This window comes from Poecilia reticulata, linkage group LG9 (genome assembly GCF_000633615.1).
Source record: "Poecilia reticulata strain Guanapo linkage group LG9, Guppy_female_1.0+MT, whole genome shotgun sequence".
Lineage (NCBI taxonomy): Eukaryota > Metazoa > Chordata > Actinopteri > Cyprinodontiformes > Poeciliidae > Poecilia > Poecilia reticulata.
Window position 1 is genome coordinate 12,791,528 of NC_024339.1, and position 20,141 is coordinate 12,811,668.

The following is a 20,141-nucleotide window of genomic DNA, read 5'->3' on the forward strand; positions in this document are numbered from 1 at the left end:
AGTTTGATGGCATCTGAGCTCTGAAAATAATAATAATAATAATAACAGTGAAAATATTAAGAGCTCCCAGGTGGGGTAACTACTACCAATAGAGAGTCCATGTGATAGCCCACGCTGCCTCTGCTGAATTCATTCATAATCCCGGGAAGAATAACGGGATCAGCAGATCATCACAGCAGACAATTCACAATTATAAACATTTGCATGAACTGGAATATAAAGTGAAATATGTTTCAAAGCGTCTGCTATTGACTTATTACATTAACGTTCCTATAAACCGTATTCCAACAGCTGATTCCTTTTTATTTAAACACACACCGCCCATGCAGACGCCCCAAACGAGTCATCTCATTATAGAAATGCACGAGTAGAAGCTACACGAGTTGGCTTCGCTGCCCAGAGGAAACCAAACGTCAGCGCGTACGCCATATTGTAAGTGGCAAGTTGGGGTTTGATAAGAATTCAAGAGTAATTGTCTGAATAAAAGAAACACTGAAACTTACAATAATTTTTTTTTTACAGCACATCTGTTGTTGTTTTTTAAAACCTTCAATAATGACAATCAATGAGATGGCGAATATCTGCAACACAAAAAAAGACAGATCAACCAATATGGAACACGTGTTGCTAAACTTTATTTACCTGTAAAAAAATATACCTACCCAAACTATTTGTTATTCAATTTTAGCAACATTAATCAACATGAAGCAAAGTGTTTTTCTTCTTGTAATTATTACACCACTCACCCGAGGATGCTAAGTTTAGTTTTAGCTATTTTATTTTTGTGTTGTAGTTTCTCAATATTTGTTTTTATTTTCTCTAAAATTGTAATACTTTGCACCAGATTTATTTAGAAAAAATGCACACAAATTAGTTTTGTTTTTCTATTGTTTCTGATCATGAAGGAGTTTATGTTACTTCTATAAACTTGTACAAATTCTGACAAGTTTATGAAAAGGGTTTTAACAAAACAATAATAAATAAAAAAACACAATGCAGTCAATCAAGTTGTATCACTTTACCGAGACTATGCTTGGTAAAGTTTTGCAACATTTTGAGAGGGCCTCGCGTAGCGTCTAGTATTATACATCTGTGCTTTCGTCTCACTGGCTTCCTACTACGTAGAGGAAGGGGAGGAGGTGGGCTGCCGTTTTTCTACCTCCGGATGAGCAGAGAGCCGCTGTTTCATTTCACCTCCGTCTCCGAGCAGCTTGGTCCTCCTCTTCCTCTCCAGGGGTTTAAATTGTGTTAGTTTATTTTTTTGTTGTTTTTAGACGAGAAGTGCCAACAATTTAAAAATCCTCAGCCTCACCGGGAGGACCGCACGCCACCGCCATCCCCGGTGAAGAGTGAAGTTTAAACCCGCAGCTGCTGCTCTGGAGACGGCGGACCCGACCCTTTTACGGTCCTACATTTCCTCAACCTGTGCTTCTTCAAATATATAAATTTACATATAAATTTTTGGAAGTTTTTGTCGACTTCAGTGAAGTTTCCCCCTCACCCCCCACACCGGCATAATGACTCGGAGATCCTGTGCGATTTACGCCACCGGCATCGTCTGCGCTCACCTCCTGATTGTGGGGATCGCCCTGGTCGTGGCTCAAGTCTTCCAAACGATGATTAACAGCCGGCTAAAAAAGGTGAGCAGTCACCGTGAACATGTTATTTTTATTCCCCCCCATGTGTGTCTCTCTTTAAATGTGCTTTAAATGTTGCGGTCTGCAGTGACAGATCATTGCTGCATTCGGTGTGTCGCGGATGAGCGAGCAACCTCATCCAGGGCATAATTATCCCCGGGATTTGAATGATTAGTGATGGTTTGTTGGTGTTTGTTCGTCTCCATCGTAGCGGGAATGGAAAAAAAAAATCACTTTGGAGTCAAAAAGCTCCACAGCTGTTAAACAAATGGTTTCTGTTTTGAAATTGTGCTTGGAATCCCCTACAACTCCGCACGCTGAAGGGGAATAATGGAGGATATTTAACACCTGATGCCAATAATTGATTCAATCAAGCTTATATCTGCTTTTTATTGACTGGAACTTGATGTGTAAGTTGTATGATATTCCTCTGAGGGCATTTTTGAGCCGGTGAAACATTTCTGAGGATGAGTGGCGCAAAAAGTGGGAATTCACTATATTCGATGCATAGGGGCTCCTTGCTAGAGGGGGCGCCAAAATGGGGGAAAATAATTTCTAGTATTTCTGCATTTATCCATTGAAATGCTTATAATGTGTCCATTTCTCAAAAAGCACTTGGCTGCACCCCTAGTGAGGATGAAGGCTTCATTCTAATTCATTTCAGTGATTACAGGAGGCAGTAGTAGAAGACTGGTAAATAGGGGGCAGGAGGTGTGCAGCTTTGGGGGAAGGGAGATTGGGTGAGTAGGCAGTCAAATCTGGAGTACTGACTCTCTCGTTCATTATTTCTCTTTGCAGTGGGTATTTACCAGGACGCAGTCCAAATCTGCAATCATTAAATCAAAGTTTTCGCAGGGAAAAAAGTGTGAAATTAGAAAATGGCATCCTCTACTTTTGTATAGGACATGTTTTTCTACGTCTAAAAGTGCGGAATGTCTTTCTTTTTCCTTTTTGCTGTTGTATAAGTAAGAGCAGAATGATTCTGATGGATTTGTAGCCTGGTTGGGTGGGGTTAGTGGCAGTTGCAGACCCTTTAAAATACCTCACACTCCTCTGTTCAGCATGCATCAAAGTGTTAAAGTTCCTGCTGCTGCTTCAGAAACTTGGATGCTGCGCCTCAGACACATCAGGGTTAAATTTAGGTCCAAATCAGAGCAGCAGCATCTCGGTGGGACCCAAATTAAGAGAAAAGTTCATCAACAGGGGATCTAAATCTGATTCAGCTGGTGGTTACAAGAAATGACAGCATAGCTAATCCTCTTTCGCCAAATAAATCAGACTTGCCCCAGACGTGTTGAATGGACTCCAAAAACCCATCTAATCTGTGGCCGAATGTGCTTTTATGTAAAGGTACAGCAGCACAAGAGGAGCGGTGGCAGGAATTTGTCGCCTTTCTCATCCCTGAGGGCATCATTTTTACCACAAAGACGTCACCTAATTCCTTGTTATTTATCCTGCTTAAATGAATGTTCAGCTCAAGTGACAAAGCTGAAAAGAGGAAGAAAAAAAAAAAAGAAACTGTCATTCATGGCACTCCTTTTCACTGAGGTGTTAAGAAGTCTTGAAGAGCAAGGTCATGCAGCTGAAGTCTTTTTCAACTTTCAACCTAATTAAACTGTTTCTCCTTCAGTCCACTGGAAACACAGCTACATGTTCTTGTTTGTGACAAAGGAAGGATTTTCCCTGATAAATCGCTGTTTTTCCCTTCGCCCAAAGCCCTTTTTAGTGTTTGTCCAAGGTTGACAAACACAGCGATTCATGCAGGCTGGAGTCACACGTTCAGGCTCCCTGTACGCTGCCTGCAGGGAAGCAGCCAGTCGACAGGCAGGCCTTTTCTAAAGCAGCGGCTTGTTGCTGTTACAATTTGTTCTTACTCAGCTGACGGTCACACCTTTTTCTTCTAACTTTATCTGGTTTCATTTCAGCTTTTTAATTAAGAAGCAGACTCATCAAGACTCCAGAGAGTCCGGCTCTTTAAATACCTGTAGTTCCCTTTAAAGAGCTGATTCCAAACTAAAAATCGCTTGTTCAAATGTTTGAAAACGTCCTAAACCAAGACATAGTTCAGTGTTTTTCTGCTTAATCTGAGTTTAGGTCGAGATGCACCGATCGATCATTGGAGATTTTATTTTATTTTGTGACTCAATGGAAGAAAGTGAATAGTATCAGGTTCTTTAAGAAGTACTTGTTTTGAACCCAACACAAAATTGAGGAATAGTTAAATTATCAAACATAATGGCATTAAAAGAATGAAAATGTTGGGAATATTTATTTTATTGTAGCTTGTCACCAATCAGAGCTGATCAATAGAAATTTGGCCAAACAATCTCTGATTATTGGTGCATTTTTAATTTGAGGAGTTTTGTTAGGATAAAAAGATATTTTGATGTTTCTGCTATCAAAACTTTTATGTTTTCATTTAAATTTAGTTTTTGTTTGTTTCCAAAAACAATCCAGTGAATAACTTTGCAACAAAGGGGGTAATTTAAAAAAAAAAACATCCATTAGAGCACTTTAAATGGTGGAAGTTGTTGCCCACACAGGAAGCTTTAGTCACACATTATGCTATATTTTCTCAACTGTATTCGGCTGTGAAAGACCACAGAAAACGAAATGTGCGACTTCTATGAAGTGCACCTCTCGGAGGGAACGACCCGGAAGTGGAGCACTTCTCTACTCCCAGATGCTGATTTACTTTTCCAGTCAGCAGACGCCTTGAGCGAACATGCTGCTTCACAGCTGAGTGCTCAAGTTAAACATTACTGTTTAACCGGTTCTTTCTAACTTTCTCACTTTCAAACCCAAACACATTTGAAATCACATGGAGGGGTGTACACCTTAACTTTGTGGGGGTGTTTAATTACTTTCCGCACGTAGTTTTGAATGGCTGATGCTCCAAATATGGCCGTGCCTCTGCAAATCTGGATTTTGCCCAGGCTTGTTGAAGTTGGACTATTTTCTGCTTTTTGTTCCGATTCACTGTGAGATTTTGCCCTTCTTCCCTTTTTGGTTTTTGAGGTTCTTGGCCTGGCATTGAAGACGGTGAAAAGCTTTGACATCGTCCCTAGACAACGATGAAACCAAAAGCTTACAGCACCACTTCCAAACCAATATTTGTTTGGTATTGTGATGTTTCTCAGCTTGAATGTGTTTTTTTTTTTTTTTTTTCTTGACAGGAAATTACTTTGACAGAGAAGAGTCAAATGTTTGAGTCATGGAAGAACCCACCCGTACCTGTTTACATGGAGTATTACTTCTTCAACGTTACCAATCCTGAGGAGTTTTTGGCAGGAGGGAAGGCGTCTGTTAAACAGATCGGCCCTTACACTTACAGGTAAGTTTCACAGTCAGTGACGGATTAATAAAAAATTTATTTTTATTTTATTTCTCACAAAACGTAATCCTCACCCAGAGGAAATGTCAGAAAAAGGAAGTGACACAAGTTCTTCATTACAAACTTATTCAGACAGTACTTTGCAGAAGTGAAAGTAATAAGAAAAGAAAACTAATTTGCTTCATCTAGTTTGACTGAAATTGGGCTGTTTTGCTAAAAAGGTTAAAAATGTATCAAATCTGTTAGAGGCATTTCCTAACCTACTTGCATTTGTAATTTCAGTAGAACATGGTTTTTAAAAATGATCAATTCAAACACAAATTGACTCCACATTTTGTTTATTTGTTAAAATGTTGATTAAAAATGTTTTTTCTCCTTCTCTTCAAGTTTTGTTTTGTTAGTCTGACACAGAATAACAAAAAACAGCAAAATGTGAAGAAGTATAAAGGATAAAAGTACTTTTTACAATAGACTGTGTTTTATATCTTAAATTAAAAATGTATGAATATTTTGTACTGTTTAGGCTTAATAGGATGTTTTTTCAGTAAGTGGCATTTTTGTGTTTTTTATACTTAACTATTAATTCCTTATTAGATTAGTCAACGATTATTTTAAGAACTGATTCATCATAATGAATCAGATTAATCGTTCCAGGCCTAGTAAATAACTTATTTAATTTATGATTAAGAAGATATGAAGACGTTTCTCCCAGCTAGCACCAGTCGCTGCTAAGCTGGATGTGATTCAGTGCCAAAGTGGTTGTATTGTCTACAATGATTAACGGATGTCCCTGTCCACACCAGGGAATACCGACCAAGGGAAAATGTAACTTTCTTGGAAAACGGCACAAAGGTTTATGCCCTGAACCCCAAATCCTTTGTCTTTGTTCCTGAGAAGTCAGCTGGTGACCCCGAGGTCGACATTATCAGGACAGTCAACATCCCGTTTGTGGTGAGACAAAGTGTCTGCTTTATTGTCCTCTGGTTTGACTGACATTTGTTTTCCACCAACTCGCTTCATCTCACTGTCATGTTTGTTTTATTGTGACATTTTCTAATGTTTTAAACGTATAAACTATAAATGTACATTAGGCCAAAATCAAGCAAATAACAGGAACTTAAAACTGCAAAATATTCCAAACAGAAGGTGCTTCTCTTTCCATGTGTTAATGTGAAGTTTTTCTGTCATGCTGTCTTTTAAAGGCTGTGATGAACGAGTTGAACTCCTACAGCTTTTATGTGCGGCCCATGGTTTCCATGTATATAAGCAGCCTGGGCATTGACATTTTCATGACCCGCACCGTCCATGAGATTCTGTGGGGCTTCAAGGACCCTCTCCTTTCAAAGATCCGCAGACTTAAGCCAGAAGTGGACGAATACTTTGGTCTGATGTGGAAGGTGAGGTTGTTTTCTTTTTTCTTTGTTTTTGTAACTATATCCCTTGCTAGTTGCTCAGTTACTGAAAAGACAAAAAAGGGGGAAGTTGGTGGTAATGTCACTTGAAAAGGCATCTCCTGATGCTGACGGAATATTTTGTACTTCCTATTGACAGAGCAGCGTCTGCAGTTTGTCCCAAGCAGTAACGTAATCAAGCACATGACTCTAAAGGGTTACGCAGATGGAGCTTTGCTAATTGATCGGAAAATGAACGGAAATGACCGTGTTTGGTTCTCTGTTATGTTTCAGTTCGAACAGGAGAATAAACATTGTAAACACAATGAAATTATTAGAATTTATAGCCGTAAACATTACTGCTGCTCTTGTAAAAGCGTGTGTTGTTCCTGCATTAAAAGACCTGTCAGTGGAAATGCAAAAGAGTATGTTTTTTTGTTGTTTTCCCCTCCTTAGAGGGTCGTTTGTCACCGGTCATAAACACCGTTTCTGACAATGCACTTCCACTGCTTCCTGCTGTGTCGCTCCTCAACACAACATGTCTGAACATTGTTTCCTCCTCATCCTCCACAGAAAAACGGTACTCATGAGGGAGAGTTTGTGTTTCACACCGGCGAGCAGAACTACTTAGATTACGGAAAGATCGACACCTGGAATGGCCTGAGGTAAACTTTCAAGTTGAGCCACGCTTTTTGGTCTGAATGATATGAAACTCCTCTGTCAGCGTGTTCCTAAAACGTCCCGTCGTTCCTGATATCCATGTTTGCTCTGTTTCAAAACGCACAGAGGCGATAACCTTTGCTCTTTGGTTTTTAGGCTAAAAAGGATTGCAAAATTTGAATGTTTGGAGACAAAAATGTGGGTGAAAGTGTAGTTTTAACTCGGTCAGCATGAACAAGCAAAATCCATCTATCTGATTTTATCTGTGTCTTGTAAGATTACATTTGAAGTTTTTAAATGTGGTTATAATTGGACAATCAGGAAAGAATGGGAATACATTCTAAGAGATTTATTTTATTAATAGACTTCTTTGCAGTTTGGAAGTATATTAATATATTGTAGGTAATTCAGGACGAAGTTGATCATTAATTGTTTCTTCGTATCTTTAAGGCATAGTTTAGAACATTTAAGTTAGGTTCTGTCAGAGTAGTTAATATTTTACGTTTAGTATGTCTTATACTCTAATATAGGGAGATTATTTCCGCGCTTTAGTCTGGAAAATAAGATAGAAGAAGGTGCGCCACCAATGAGAAACTTGAGTGAAACGTGTACTGAAAACAGATTCTATGAAACATTCCTTGTCAAAGTAGCTGTTTGGTATCAAAGTTCATCGGTATAACGAGCAAAAAATTTATTGGCAGCCTAAGAAAACATAATTTTAGAGATTTTTAAACCACTTTTTGATTAGGTAGAAATATTTGGCATGTTCCATTCCCAGAACTTTTCACACAGCAAGATTATTGGTGACGCACCGCCTCCTACCTCCACTTTCAGTAGAGAAAGTCATTGACTTGTTTGTAAATAACTGTTAAATACAAAGTGAAATGGTTTAAAAAGTCATAAAATAAGGTTTTTGCAAAGATCTCCATCAAATTTCAGAGATTAAAATGTTGTTTTAAGTCTGCAGATAATCTGTATAATTTGAATAAAAATTGCTACAGCAGACCGTCACTTTAATTAAAATCGTGAACTTTCTCTTTAGTCCAACATAAACATAGCAGTCCTAATTAAATGTGTAAACAAAGCAGACGTCTTAATCTTGCTCATAGTTTCCTTGCTTCATTTCTCTCTCCTGCAGGAAAATGTCATGGTGGTCCTCCAATCAGAGCAACATGATCAACGGCACAGACGGCGCCGTCTTCCACCCGCTCATCGACAGGAACGAGCTGCTGTACATCTTCGCCGCTGACCTCTGCCGGTATGCACGTTTGTTTGTTTTGTTAATTTGTTTACAGTCAAAGCTCTGTGGCAGAGAGGAGACTGAAGGTTTCCGCTCAGGTTTATGGTATGGAAGGAAGTACGTACGTGTGAAGTCATTTACTGACTGAGTGCATGTGTTGTGATAAGACTGGCAGCAAAGTATAAACACCAGGAAAGGGATATCAGGGTTTATTATTCAGTAAACAATCATTCTGCAGAGTGTCGCTCTAATTTTAGCAGGGCTGGGTAATAAATTGATTTTAGTGAGTAGATGAATTTTTGGATTTTGAAGAGTTTGTTTTTGGGATATCATTTTTCCCCATGGCCCAGGGTTTCTACTGCAGTAAAAACCCATTTGGGTTTTTATACTCTCCTAGAGGGCTTTAACCCATTTAGGTTTCTACTGTTTCTAAAAACAACCCAAACACTTAAAAAAAAAAAGTCTCAACTGTTTTCTGGCGATGAATTAATGTTTTTTGGTGTCTGGAAAATTAGTAGTTTTGAAAACTTTCTGAATGTAGCGTTGCAAATCAGCAGACACTGGCCCTCACCTAGCAACCCCAATGAATTTCGGCCCATTACCTAGCAACCCCAGCAGAGCTCCACCCGTCACCTAGCAACCAAAGCAAAGTTCCAGAACACTTGGGGATAAAGCAGCTCAGTTGTTCTTACAACGTTGCTGTCGTTCCTCAGGTCCATTCACCTGGCGTACGTGGAGGACGTGGAGGTGAAGGGAATCCAGGCGTACCGCTTCGCCCCCCCCAACGACGTCCTCATGAACCCCAAGGAAAATCCCACCAACGCCGGCTTCTGTGTGCCAGCGGGAGACTGCCTCGGCACCGGGGTGCTGAAAGTCAGCGTTTGTCGAGAAGGTATGACCCAACCCCGACCAACCGGATGATTACTGGGTCACACAGTGACCCAGTAATCATCACTACCCTTTAATCACAACCAACCCCATGACACAGTTTCCTACCCCCTTCATTCCTAAATGTCCACTCTTTTGGACGGCGACCTTTTCCTCTGCCTGGTCGCCGACATTCCCGGTGTTTGAGCTCATCAGATTTGACTCAACAATGGTTCAATGATTAACTCTGTTGACTGTGCAGGAAGGGTTTATGGCACTGATTAAGTGCAGTAGGATTGCTGTAATAAAGACAATCTCTGCTGTGATCCTTTAACCTTGCCGATTACGCTTGCAGCTTATTTTTACATTTTTATTCTTAAATATAGGGCCTAAACGATTAATCACAATAAATTGATTATTGAAATAATCGCCAATTAATTTAGTAATTAATTAACTGGAGTATGCAGACTCAAAAAAGACAATTTTTTGAGGAAATAACAATCAGAGCAGATTTGAAGCCAAAACTGTACAGAAAATAGACATTTTGCATTTTAGACAAAACTCAAAACTTCTCAAGTGCAATAAAGGTTCAGACAAAAGGGGGAAAATGTTCGTGACTGGTAACTTTATCGAGTTTTGCAGAGGCCTGGTAGAGAACCATTCATTTCATTCAGGTGTGTTGAAGCAGTAAAGTAGTAGGAAAAGGACATATAATATATTATAGTGGGTGTGTAAAGTTAGAAGTGACGGCAAAGCAGAGTGGGAGGAGTTTTTCTTCCTTAAATAGGGGGAAAAAAGCAGGATAATATTTACCAAAATGTAAAAAAGTAATGTAGGGTAGAAATTGAGGCTTTTATTCTGGTGTAATTTATGTCTTGAATTTGCATTTAAACCTTAGAAAAGTTGTTACTAACACAGAGAAAATGGGTAATTGACAACATTGTTATGTTTCATTCATATTTTCAGAAGCTACAGAAAGTGCAGTTTTATGTGCAAATCAAGCATTTTAGATTAAAAACGGCAGCATCAGACTCACTGAGAACTTGAATCATATTCTGCTGATTCATTTTAATATTTAACTCTACGCCCAATAACAATTCTTTTTTTATGAGTCTTGGTTGAGGCGTGTGTCTAAAACGGACAACACTCTTGTTTTCAATTTGTTTTATAGACTTTCTGTGCTTAAGCTGCAGAATCTTTTTGAACTACTTTGTGTAGGTAATGCATTAAAATGAAACCGAGCCACATTTCCATGAACAAATCAGCTTAATTTCTTTATGCAAAATTCTGAGGACTTGGTTTCCTGCGTTTGTGTCTTGTGTTTCTCACTCAGTGCTAAATGTTAATGCATTACCTGCAGCTGTAGGTAATGCACCCAATAGCTCTCTCTTCTTAAGTTTGAATTGATTTTACTGTAAAGTAGGAAAACTTAAGTAGTCAACGTAAAAGCCTGTAATAAAATCCTCCTTATTTAAATTAGCTTTTATGAACATTCCATCCTCGGCTATCAGCGTTTGTTTATGATGTGGAAAATCTCCAGATTGTTCCTCACGTGCCTCTCTTTCTAACCTTCATTTGTTTTGCAAACGTCACCAACAAACGCCAACCTGTCTCGGTTCTTTCCAGGTGCTCCCATCGTCGTTTCCTTCCCTCACTTCTACCAGGCCGACCCGGCGTACATCAACGCCGTCGATGGCCTGAACCCCAACAAGGAGGAACACGAGACGTACCTGGACTTACAGCCGGTATGGCAAACAGTTAAAACCTCCACTGATGATAACATCTGAATCAGGATCACTGCTTTTACTGTGATTTTGAGTCATCTTCTTTTTATTTTGACTTGATCAACATGGAATGAAAGGACAGATGCAAACAAATGTAGAATTGTTTGCATTTACATACATTCATCTTGAAGTTTTGGTTTTTGAAGATTAAAGTGATTTTTTTTTTTTTTTTCACCAATTAACTCTTAGGGTTTCCATAGTTCAAAGTGATGTCAGGACAGCCAAGGTGGCCATCTTGTTGGACATCCATATTTTACAGTTTCTATTTATTTTTATTTTGAATTCAAGTAAACTTTGTGATAAAATATAAGGGTCAGGCTACTATATCTTTTTTAATAACATGAATAAAGTCAATGTTACAGAAAAAAATCATAATATGAAGAGGGTGAAGTATTAATTTTATTAAAACGCCAACAAAACTATTTTTATCCAAACTTCTTTCTCAGTAAAACAACTTGTGATTTTAATACATTCTTCTGGTAAAATTGTGTCTTTATTCTGCTATTTTCACCTAGTTAAACCGAGCCAAGGCCTAATACTGACGATTGAAACAAAAGCCACTTTTTAAAAATGTTTTCTGGCATTTGTAATTTCACTTTTATAAAAGAAATAAAGAAAAACATCAATTGGTATGGAAAAAAACTGAGATTTTATTTTTATTCATCATAGCCAGGAGTATCCTGCAAATATAAGCCAACAAGACTAACAAAAGAGTCCCATATGACGCTGCCACCACCATCCTGCCTCTGATACGCTCAGACATGTTGCCATGTTTCCAATCCTCAAATCGTACCGTTTGAATTAATCATTAGCATAATGTTGATGTTTTTGGTGGCAGTTTCCTTCCTTTGTGTAGAAATTATCAGAAAGTAAAGAGATGTGCTTGTCTGTTCTCTTACAGACTACTGGTGTTCCCATCCGCGCCTGTAAGAGAGCTCAGCTCAACATCATCCTGAAGAGAGTCCCGGGCTTCCCGTAAGTCTCGCTGTTGAACTCTGACCTACTTTCCTGTTGCAACACTCTGTCAACATCCAGGCAGCATGTTGAGCCAGATGTTCCTCCTAATCTCCGTCTCTCTGTGTTTTCAGTAAAACAAAGTTAATCAACGAGACAGTTTTCCCCATCATGTTTGTCAACGAGGTGAGACTCTCGGAAACGAACCACCGACGTTCTGGTAACGTCGCTTGAACCACAAATCAACCTTCTCTCTCTCTCTCTCTCTCTCCAAATGTAGACGGCAACCATCGATGACGACTCTGCGTCTCAGATGAGGACGCTGCTCCTCATCCTCACTCTCGTCTCAAACTTCCCGTTGCTCATCGTGGGGTTGGGAATCATCCTGCTGCTGGTGCTTGTTGTGTTGTTCTGCAGGAACCGTCAGAAGAAGGTAAGAAACAGAACCTTTGCTCTGCATTTCACTATTTGGCTTTCTGCTTGCATTAACTCAGTGCGAAACTACCACGGCATATTAGGGCCTTTGTAGATCAAAAAATGTTTGGTTTTTTTTATCATAAATGTTGTGATCGAGTTCAGAAATTTTCTAGCAAAATTTAGGAAATTTCTGAGTTTGAAGAGTTAAAAATTCACTATAAAAAACTCAGAATTTTTTAGATTAACCTCAGAAATTTTCTGGAAAATAAACTAGAAATTTCTGAGTGAAAAAAAAAAAAAAAATCTAAAATTTTAAACTTTTGGAGGTTTTTTATTTTTAATTAAATTTAATCTCCAAATTTATTTGGAGAATTTGGACATTTGAAAATCAGGCATTTAGAGTTTTGTCTAGCAAAGTTGAAACTTTTCAAACTGAGAAATTTACTTTTGAGTTTATTTTCAAAATTTCTGAGTTTTTGGGCAGAAGTTTACTCCTTTTTTTAATCTACAATGGCCCTAATTCAGCCTCCACCTGATAAGTACATGTAACTTTGTATTTTTGCATATTTCTGCACAAACTGCGCTCAGCAGCTGCAAGTTCTGCACACGTTCACCCACACACCGCATTATTTGTAGGCAGTAAAGCCAGCTTGAGCAGTTTTCAGTATTCTGGACCTAACGGAGGTCACTGCAAAAACACAAAATTTTACCAAGTATTTTTGGTTCAAATGTGAACTTAGCCTTCATCAGACCAGGTGCGAATATCTTTGTCAGGTTTCAGTTAATTGAGGTCTGACACAAGCAAAAGACCAAAATAGATCATCGGTAAAAGTCTGATGATCTTTTTCATCAGACTTGCACAGTAACATCAGATGGAAGTCATTTCTTTTCTGGATCAGTCCTGAATGTGCTCACACTCTTCCAGGAGTAAACTGTCACACAATGCAAAACCACAAAATCTTATACATTTTTTTGCCTAATTTCTAGTGCAAATACCTTACCACATCTGAAGTAAGACAAAATTGACTCACACGTAACTTTTCAGCAAGATATAGGAGCTTGTTTAATATAAATATTTCCTTGATATTAATGAAAAAAGTATGAGTTATTTAACTTATTACAAGACGTTTTTACCAGTTTTAAAGGCCTGCCTGCTCGAGTCTTTAGCAATAGGGTTTTGCTGACATTACATCTTAATTTTTAATAAATAAATGTAACTTCGTATTTTTAAAATACTTATTAAGTTGATAAAAGTATTCTTAATTAAGGACTAGGTCATGTCCTGTGGGAGATTTTGTTGTATTGTCTCATTTTCCAGTTCAGACATTTTCCCCATATTATAAGTTAAAGTAAATAAGTATTTTAAGCAATTATTGACTTAAAACAAGCTCATATATGTTGCTGAAAAGTTATTCATAAGCTAGCTTTGTCTTTTTTTTTATCTGTTCTAAGATATTTCCACTAGAAACCAAAGTGCTTGGTAAAATTTTGTTTTTGTAGTGCTTCATGGTGCTTTTTACGGTTTTCTAGCAGTGAATGCACTTTTTGACAAATTAAGGAAGAAAAACATCTCAGTTCCCTTTGAGTCTGCACAGCTGTAGGTTAACAACCCAGAGTAACCTCAGGATTTATGCCCCCCTCTTATCTCCAGCAGTGACTGATACGTGGTTTTGAACTGTAGCCTCAACAGAGTCTGAGATCACTTTAATTCAGATAAGAAAAGAAGAATTTGGAAGTGCTGCTGTCTCTCTGATGTGCTTCTCTGATGTTTGGGTATCCTAGGTGCTTTAGGTCATCCACAGAGCTTCCTGCTCTCAGAAAATGGACCCAGTGTGATAAAAAACAAAGGACCATTAAAATGTTATCGGGCAGAATATGGAAAAAGTATTTAAAATACATTTTACACAGTGAAACCAATACACTGCAAAAACAAAATCTTACCAAGTATTTTTGGTCTGGTTTCAAGTGCAAATATCTTGGTACACCTGAAATAAGACAAAACTAACTTACAAGTAAATTTTTGACAATTTATACAAGCTTGTTTTAAGTAAAACAATCCTTAATATTAATTTAAAAAAATACTTGTTCTACTGGCAGATTAATTCACTCGTAATACAGCAAAAATGTCTTGTTATAAGTGAAATAAGCTGACAGTGGAACTAGTACTTTTTCATCAATATTAAGGAATTAATATTGATATAATATCATGTAACTTGCTGAAAATGTACTTCTAAGTCTTATTTCAAGTGTACTAAGATATTAACTCTAACTAAAGACCACAAATACTTGGTAAGATTTTGTGTTTTTGCAGTGTACTGTCCACTGGATTTCAGCCTGCAGCAGCATCCATTGCTGTCCTGTTTTACCTGCAGTAACTTAGTTCATCATTGTGTCATCATAAAGTTTAAGGCAAAGGGCTGAGAAATAAAAGGGTGAATCACCACAAAAGTAAAACAATTCCTTCTTTTTTCTTTAGATTTATTTCACACTTTGATGTTTAGTGACGGGACTGGTTGGAAGGTTGTGCAAGTTGGTAAAGTCACAAGTCGCCACATGTCTCATCTTGTAATAAAATGTTTTTGAAAGGAAAATGAAGAAAACGGGGTTTAGATTTTCTCTTTATGTTATAATTTGATGATCGGAGATTTGCTGTCATCTCACATTAAACTGTAACATTTATTATAAAACGAGCGTCTTAAAAATAGGCAAAGGCTGGTATTTACTTGGCTTGTTTGAGGAATGTCTGTCACGACGCACCACCTGATGAACACAAGGCCCGGCTTGAGCTGTAGTTTAAGATGAAGATTATTTATTTTCACAAGGAGTTTTTAAGTTTTCTCCAAGTATGACCTCGTAAAGCTGAAACAATGCTGACGGATTCATCCGCCTTTCCTAGCTTAGCTTCAACGCCAGAAACAACCAGGTTAAAGTTGAAACAAAAACTTTATCAGCCGAGTTTCTTTACCAGGATGGATTTGTTTTTTCTTATCTTGCTGCATGCGCTGCTATGCTAAGCAGCTCGGTTTATTCCCTAAGTCATGGATTTTTGGGGTATTTCCTCTTAAGAAATGCTTAATTGCAATGTTTTATTAACCATGTTCTGATTTAAGTTTTCTGTTTAACCCCCGTTATTTTTGTCCTTTCTGTTTTTAGAATGAAGTTAAACGAATAGATTTTACCGAGGCTTTTCATTCTTTCACTGTAAGTCTTCAGTTTCCCTTTGTTTTTATCCTCATTTTTTAACATTTGTGTGGCTTTTCTGGAAGGGATGCACTGATAAAAATTGTCTTTTGGATAAGCTCCGACCTGCTGATGCAGATTTTGCCCAAATCCTAAAAAAATATAAGATAGGGGAACTTTAAAGAATTCAGAGAAATTAATTACTCAGAAAATTTTCCAAGCTTTCCAAAGATGTGCATTTATTGATAAACTAATTATTTATGTCATAAATACAATAAATACATTAAAACAGCTTTAGCGTCATATATTAGCAATTAGCATGGCTAGCATTACTAAAACATTGAGGTTTTCAAAGACCTGCCAACGTTTCCAGACCCATCATATTTCACAACTGGCTGAGGTTGAACACTTTAACGGATAAAATAAAGCAACTTTGCTGTTTCTCTGCTAAGCCTTCTTGTTGTCTGCTGAAAGTCTTGCTCTCTCTCGTTTTCTCACAGCCTTAATAGACCAGTGACATGTCTCGATGTGTAAAAAATGTGGCTTCCTTTTAAATGGTTGTCATTACTCGCACTGAAAGCGGCTAACTGTCAGTCTTTTCCCTCAGTGACTGCGAACACACCTGGTAGTGCTCGGGCATGGCGCCTTCACTGACTGGAAGAATATTGGATTTTTTATAGTTCACCAATCAGAGCCAAGCTAACATATAAAGGAGACCCATTACACGAAATTCACTTTTCGCATGTTTTTATACTTCCATTCGGGTCTCTACTGCTTCTAAAAACAGTCAAAGCGCTTAAAAAAAACACACATTTTCAAGAACCTTCTGAATGTAATGTCACAAATCAGCAGGCACTGCCTGTTTTAGTTCTCTCCCTGGTTTATCACATCTGCATCAGATAATGACTCAAGGGCCTAAGAAGAACGTTGACATGCTGAAAAGATTGTTACTACCACTAGGGAGAGAACTAAAATGTGCAGGATGCTGGCCCTCGAGGACCGACTTTGGGCACCCCTGGTGTAGATGATAGACCTATCCTAACCTATTCATGGCAGCATAGTCGGTCACCTTTAAACCAATTGATTCCAGTTGTCGGTTATTCTTTCGGTGCATCTCTAATTGCAGATTTTCATTTCTGATTGTTTTCATTTATCAAAACATTTGTTTGTTTCTCACCTTCATTGTAATTTTTCCTATTTTATTTGATTTGTTTTTTAACTCTACCGTAAAACATTTCAAGTCAAAGCATTTAATTCCATCGTGATGTTGATGTTTAAAATAGGGCTGGACATTATGCCAACAATATCTATTATTTTGCACTGACGTTTCTCTTCCTGCTCAGACGGCGAAAGACGACACCGCATACACGCAAGTCAGCGACAAGCTGGACGACTCGTCAGAAAAACCGGCCAACCAGCCGATGAAGAACGGCTCCTACATCGCCATGTCGCCGGTGGAGGCCCAGAAGTGTTGATTGAGGTTTCCTCTCCCCAAGCGTGGAGATCTGGAGGGCTGTGGGTTGTTTCATTAGCATGGGTGGGGGAGGACACAGTGCGACACAAACCCCGGAGATCGTTTAGCCTACAAAGACATTGATCCTCTTCCTGAGCACTCTTCTGGCCGTCTATCCTCCTGCCTGCAGGACTGCAACACAACCAACCCCTCCTCCGCCGTGCATAAACACCTCCATCCTGGCAGACCCTGAACACAGAGGGACTTTTCAAACTGGGAATGGTTGGGTTCAACCAGGAATATAATACAAAAATGCTTTTTCCATAATTCTACTAAGGGAAAATTAAAAACTTAGCGTAGTCGTCCCTCTTGCACACGGATGCATGATCCTCTGGGCAGACGCTGCTGGTGAAACTCAGTGTTTCGCTTTAACTGTAACAACAGCGAGTGTTGTTGCAGTCGTTTTCTGTCAGCACTGCAAGAGGAGAAAACTTTGAGCCTTCAGATTAAAAATCCCTTACAAACCTGGAAAACCTCCTGGAATCAGGCGAGTTAGCGGATTTGCAAGCAAACATAAACTTAATATATTTTGTAAGGAAAGCATAAAAAACCAACAACTGAGCCTTTTTTTCCCAAGATGAGTTAGTGCACCTGCAGGTTATTCACATTGCACTTCCAGTATGAGTCAGTGAATCTGTGTGTGCACCTTTATTTTTAAATGGACTACTGTCTTTTTCCTAATGGAGGCACAGTTTAGTATAAAACCTGAAATACTCGTGATTTTCACCCTCTTCTTTTCTCCCATGTTTTCTTTCCTTAAAACACTATTTAGAGTGAAAATCCCTGATTTGAGGCACTTCGCTTTAAAATTCATGAAAATATTCACAAATTATCAAAAAAAAAAAAAGAATAAAACACCAACTTGACTTACAAGGGAAACTTGAACCTGTTTCTGCCTTACCAGGGTTCAGCGTATTCAGATAAGCTGGGAACACTTCTACTGTACATATTTAAAGGGGAACTAACTGAGATACCTCTGACCAAATCCAGCTGGCAGTCGCAGGCCGAGACGTGCCGAGACACTAATTTCAGTCTGGTGTCGATGCTTCTCCTCGTCCTCACTGCTACGTATTAGAGATGAAAAGCACAATTTGGATTGCGGGAATCTTCTTTTTTCTTTTTCTTCTTTTGTTTTTGTATTTGCAGCTGATCTGTCAGAGACACTGTCAGGTGCCGTGCGTGTTCAGACCGGGACCCCGGCGTGCCGCTCGCCGCTGCGCACTCTCAGTTCGCCAAGGAGCTGCAGGCGTTCAGGCAAACTCAGCACACAGCACTTGAATCACTGTTTGTCTTACGTCTTCTCTGTGTGTCCGCCACATTTGTCAAGACTCCCTCCGGCGGTCTCGGGTAGGGAGTGGATATAAGGCCATAAAACCGTCAACCTGAAAAAAAAATGTCCTGTACTTTTCCTGGAGATGTTTTGTCGTCATTTGTCCTGATTGTTTCAATTCAAGTGGTCCATTTGTGTTTAGTACATTTCAAAGGTTTGTCTCTGTGTTACCTGCTTTCAGACACCAGTTGGAGTGTCTTCTTTTTGATATTTTTTTGTATTTGTTACTGCTGCTAAAATTGCCATGACCTATGGACTCGTATTTGTATTCACCACCTTGTGCTCTCATTGGGTTTCTGGAGGCTTTTTTTCTGTTGCCAACCTGAGCACAAAGCCCAAAGTTTGTTGCCATCTATTAAACTTAGCAATTAGTTATCACTGTTTCCAAATCTATCATACTGAAATCACTCATGTATTTAAACAAAGAGGATCTGAGCATATCATACGTTTCATCTTGGGAGCTATTATAGTCGGTTTAAATGTCTTTAAAGGGGTTGAGCCACGCTTGCATCGTCTATTATATTTCCAACTAAAATTCAGATTAGTTCTGATTGTTTTTTTTCCAAAAGGTGCACCAAAATCCTCCCAAAAAGACATTTTCTTAAGTTTATTTGTGCTGAGCGAACAGTTTTATAAGTATGTATTTAACCTCTGAGCCAAAAGCCATTGTTTTCAAGTTGGACCCGCTCGCTCCATGCATGCAGCCAATTACCACCTTGTGCAAACTCACAGTTCATAGTCTTTCACCTTGCTTAATATCCCTGAAAAACCTTAATCCAGGGAGCCGAGTCATCCTGTTCAAACACGCCGACCCGATCCGCACTCCACTTCGCTGACCCATGAGTCCGGCTTGACCAAAGATAACCCCAATCGATCTACTCTGGGCGCTGTGTTTGCTCTCTGCGATAACTGCTGTGCCACTAAACCGCCACCGCCTAACTTTGACAAGGAGGGGAAAAAAAAAGAAAAAAAAAAAGAATTGTGCCACCACTTATGTGAAGTATTTGCAACAGTGTTGTGTGATCGCACGTGTGAGTGTGTGCCTTTTTACACTAAGGCGAAGGATTAAACAAAAAAGAAAAAATAATGGGTATCGCTTTCTTTTTCTAAAAAAAAAAAAAAAAACTTGGTGCAGAATATAAGTAATCAGTGCTCTTTGAGAAGCAAAAATCTCAGTGTTATGTAAGACAAAGCAATACAGAGTTGTGAGGAAAAAATAAAACAAATTGTGAATGTTTTTTTTTTGTTTGTTTCTTTAAAGGGGCCAAGTAATATTTAAGTTTTTGAGTTTGTTAGTTGTAGTATTACTTTCCTTCTGTCTGTAGCATTATTTAGCCCTTTCTTTTGTCCACCTATTTCACTGTAGATCATTTCAATTCTTTATTTGTACTGAAAATGTAAAAGACAAAAGTGTAAAAGATGGACCAGTTAGTGATGCAGTGCTGTGTTTGAGTGGTTAACATTTCCGTCAAACTGGAGTGGTCCACTGGAAGGCTGATTATCTTGACCAAGTGTAACATTTAGATGAATGATGCCTCCTTTGCTGATTTAGTGCCATTCTTCTGTTACTCTGATTTACCTTTTGATTTGTAACGACCACCTCTTCCAGTTTTGATATTCTAACAGACATTTCCTTTGACTTATACTAACTTGTTTTGCTGCTGATGATGACAATCCCCCACCTTTTTGTCATTTTAGGTGCAAAATGATTTCAAAGTAATATTCATTTTTAGTTTTGATAATTTACACTGCACAAATGTTTATACAGTGCTTTTGTAAACATTTCTAGTGTATTTGCAAAAAAATAAAAGTTGCAAGTAAGTGCAAAGTTTAA

At 38.5% G+C, this 20,141-nt stretch overlaps 1 protein-coding gene across 2 annotated transcripts; it reads left to right on the plus strand.

Annotated features, from left to right (window-relative positions):
• The first annotated feature begins 1,173 nt into the window (after positions 1-1,173).
• scarb2a (scavenger receptor class B, member 2a) lies at positions 1,174-20,141 on the plus strand. 2 transcript variants are annotated; one of them, XM_008417999.2, is made up of 13 exons: positions 1,175-1,640; positions 4,814-4,971; positions 5,775-5,922; positions 6,174-6,368; positions 6,936-7,027; positions 8,161-8,280; positions 8,976-9,154; positions 10,756-10,874; positions 11,815-11,888; positions 12,002-12,053; positions 12,148-12,300; positions 15,438-15,485; positions 16,808-20,141. In XM_008417999.2, exons 1-13 carry the CDS (start codon positions 1,518-1,520, stop codon positions 16,937-16,939), a joined length of 1,593 nt encoding a protein of 530 aa, XP_008416221.1. In that variant the 5' UTR covers positions 1,175-1,517; the 3' UTR covers positions 16,940-20,141. The 2 variants fall into 2 exon arrangements, with proteins under 2 accessions (XP_008416222.1, XP_008416221.1); XM_008418000.2 differs by lacking the exon at positions 15,438-15,485 and having other exon boundaries at positions 1,174-1,640.

Coding starts and splice junctions, on each gene's coding strand:
- scarb2a (XM_008417999.2), top strand. CDS start 1,518: ATGACTCGGAGATCCTGTGCGATTTACGCCACCGGCATCGTCTGCGCT. Junction 6,369..6,935: donor ACTTTGGTCTGATGTGGAAG/GTGAGGTTGTTT, acceptor CATCCTCCACAG/AAAAACGGTACTCATGAGGG. Junction 7,028..8,160: donor GACACCTGGAATGGCCTGAG/GTAAACTTTCAA, acceptor TCTCTCCTGCAG/GAAAATGTCATGGTGGTCCT.